At 49.3% G+C, this 3,267-nt stretch overlaps 1 protein-coding gene across 1 annotated transcript in view; it reads left to right on the top strand.

Moving 5' to 3' along the window:
• The first annotated feature begins 7 nt into the window (after positions 1 to 7).
• The window catches only part of GOLGA7 (golgin A7), a 17,983-nt gene continuing 14,723 nt past the window's right edge, over positions 8 to 3,267 (top strand). The window contains exons 1-2 of the mRNA XM_006141678.3: positions 8 to 46; positions 191 to 323. Coding sequence (XP_006141740.1) covers positions 213 to 323 — 111 coding nt within the window. The 5' untranslated portion in view covers positions 8 to 46; positions 191 to 212. The remainder of the gene's footprint in view (positions 47 to 190; positions 324 to 3,267) is intronic.

Here is a 3,267-nt window from a genome sequence, read left to right as displayed (position 1 = left end):
GGGCGGCGACAGCGGCGCGACAGCAGCTGGAGGGCGGAGGAGGCGGGTTTGTGTTTCCCGGGCCGAACCGGGCTGTGGGGGGCACGGACCCGGGAAGGGGCAGTGGCCGAAGGCTGCGGTGACAGCATGAGCGAAGGGGAGGGGTCCAGGCCGGAGTTCTGACCCGAGGTTGGTGTCCGCGAACCCGCAGCGCGCCCCGTCCTGTCCTTGCCATGAGGCCGCAGCAGGCGCCGGTGTCCGGGAAGGTATTCATCCAGCGAGACTACAGCAGTGGCACCCGCTGCCAGTTCCAGACCAAGTTCCCCGCGGAGCTGGAGAACCGGGTACGCAGCCTGGCGCCCCGAACCTGCTTGGGGCGACGGAAGGAGGCTCCCGGGAGGCGCAGGGGCAGACTTCCGGTTTGCGGAGTGTCTTGGGGCTCTGGGGTGGGGCAGGCACGGGAGGCCTTGGCCCTGGGTGTCCCGATAGGGCCTCTGAGCAAGACCTGGCGCTCGGAGGGGCAGGAACAAGGCCAACCCCGTCGGGGAGCTGCGTGATGCCCAGGGCCGGCGGTCTGCACCCAGCAGTCTCCTCTGCTGCCTCGCAGCCCCGTGCCCGCCCTGGTTGTTGACCACAGGGACAAGGAGCTGGCTCCTGATGCCCCAGGCCACCTCATTCAGCAGGTTGTAAGTCTGCCCTCCTACCGCTCCATCATTCTGGTGCCTGGCGTTTGTAGTCACGTGTGGTCGCTCTGCTCTGCGCTGAGCGTTTCCCCACTGCCGTGCCAGACCTGGAGCCGGGCCTTCTTGGAGCCTGACACTCGCAGAGCACTCGATGGGTCTGGACGCGAGACTAGCCCAGAACATCACTCCCAGCCTCGGTGACTGGGAGCCACCTGTGTTGCGCCTCAAAGCCATCTCTAGGATTTAGGACCTTTGGGGAATTTGCTACAGAAATGGAAGAATGGGATGTTTTTGCTTTCTCAAACTTAGTACTCCTCACCCCAAAAAGATCTTTGTATCTTTTTGCAGCGATACAGTGGAGTGTGTATGTGTTTTCTTGCACCCCTGAGTGTACACCCAACCAAAGGATTGTTTTAGTCTTGAGCCAGGTCACTTAGATTTGTTTCCTGTTCCGAGGTTCGTTCCTGGTTAGCTTGGAGCAGGTGAGGGACTGAAGTGATCTGGTTCACTGTGGGCGTGTGACTAACAAATGCTGGTCATGGAGTGAGTGGGTGTGATGAGACTCTGTTAAAGAAATATGTAACCATCACTTCAAGTCGGTCTGTAGGCAGGTGGGTCACTCTGCCTGAATGCCAAGGCTGGAAAATCAGCGATGAGCAGCTAGGTTCTTTCAGCTTGATTTGTAACCACAGGCAGGTTAGTGGCCCAGATGTGTTTACTTAACTGCAAATTAAAGATCAAGCATGTTTTCAAAAGATGGTGTGAAGATTAGCTTGTTTGTGAAGTGCCACTTAAACACTGTAGTTTGTTGTTGGAGATGTTGTGAGTTAGGTGACAGGGACATTTCCACAGTGCCTTGAAGAGGGGGGTGATTGAGCAAGCTGATGGTTGGAGCCATTGAATTCATCTTTAAAATAATTTCACATCACAAGTAACGTGTTTTACATGTTAAGACGTACCTGAAATGAATCAAGTGTTTTAGATTTAAGCATCTCATGGAAACTATAACTTATATAATTTTTTGTGCTTTCAAATCAGAACAAAGTAATCTTTTTTGCTACCCTTACTTGGGTTTTAAAGTCAAACTTCTCATAGTTGAGCCGATAAATGCAGAATCAGCCCTCCACTCTCTGTGTGAGAGCTTTTGTCTTAACAGCCTACACGCAGAAGCACGATTTAGCCGCAGTACTCTCCTGGTTGTTATGGGAAAATGTTTGTAAACTCGAGGGTCCGTGTTCTCCTTTGACTTCATGCAGCCCAGAACTGCCATGGTACCTAGGACTACATGGGCTGTTACATGGGGGTATTGAGTAGTGCCTCTGACTTTTTTCTTTCTTTTTAAATGTTTGGGTTGAAACACTAGTTTATACTTTAAACCAGTTGGGAAAGCTTTTTTTTTTCCCTGTGCTGAGATTAAATTTAAATTACAGGTTTAAATTTGCTCTGCTTTGTTTGATGGAAAATTGAAAGGTTTCTTTCTTTGTTTCGCTACTACTTACCCAAGAAATTTTACTGATGGTTCTGCCACTAGGACCGATCTTTCTTTTGTGAGAACATCACACTTGGCAACTCAATAGAGGAAGAAACTCATACACAAATATTTAAAGTGTTATGAAAAAGTTACACATATACTGCGCCCTTTAATTTGGGAGTAAGGACGAGTCCTGTCTGTTAACGGCTTTCAAATCTACTGCCTTTTGGAATTAATACTTTGATGCTTAAGTGCTTTGTTGCCAGAACAACTCTTTAAAGAAAGCTTTATTCTCATTTTAACCAAAATACAGCGATCTTAGTCACCTGTGGTCAGGGTAGAAGAAGAATGAGTGCACTGTCATGTAATGAGGCATTGTTCCCCACACAGCTTTAAACATCTCCCCATCTGTACTCAGTCGAGATGGCCTTTGCGCGCCAAATTAGACTTCAGCACCATGCGTTCTACCACGTACGTCAACAAGAAATGAACACGCTGGGAAGATGAGCCCCATTCTTGCTTCCATTTTGCTTTTCACTGTGTACTGGTCCACATTTGTGTTCGGCTCAGACCCCACACGTGCTCACAGTGGATACAGCTCCTGCACTGCTGTGCAACACCTGAGGGAGGGAGACACTGAGAGCTGGTGTTTGCAGAGCCTACCTCTGCCTCAGTGAGCCCCTGCAGGTTGGGTTTGTCGTTGGCCTCTACTGCTTTCCATGCCATTTTACCTTTTTTTTTTCCCCCTTTTCATTTTTTTGTTTTTGTTTTTTGTCATAGGCTGTGTGTGCTCACCAGAGAGAGAGAGGGAAAGTAGGAAATCATCCTCCTAGGAGGGATGACCACGACACAGCCCCTTCTATTTCAGTTTTCTCTCAGGATTTTGGGTATGAACATACATGCGCCTGGCATGGTTTTCAAGCCACTGGGTCTGGGACTTGAACCGCACAGCTGGCCATGTGGGATCCAGTGCTCTAGCCTCCACACCACATGCTGGGATTTCCCTTTGCATTTTTAAAAACTTTTCAGATACTTCTTGGTATTTGCCTTTTTTTTTTTAACCGTTTATACCTTTTTCTTTTTTGAGAGAGAGCTTTTACTGGAGGTCACATGCACTCCCACGAGATGACAAGA

This window comes from Tupaia chinensis, unplaced genomic scaffold (genome assembly GCF_000334495.1).
Source record: "Tupaia chinensis unplaced genomic scaffold, TupChi_1.0 Scaffold000061_1, whole genome shotgun sequence".
NCBI lineage: Eukaryota > Metazoa > Chordata > Mammalia > Scandentia > Tupaiidae > Tupaia > Tupaia belangeri.
This window is presented reverse-complemented; position numbering and strand designations above follow the sequence as displayed.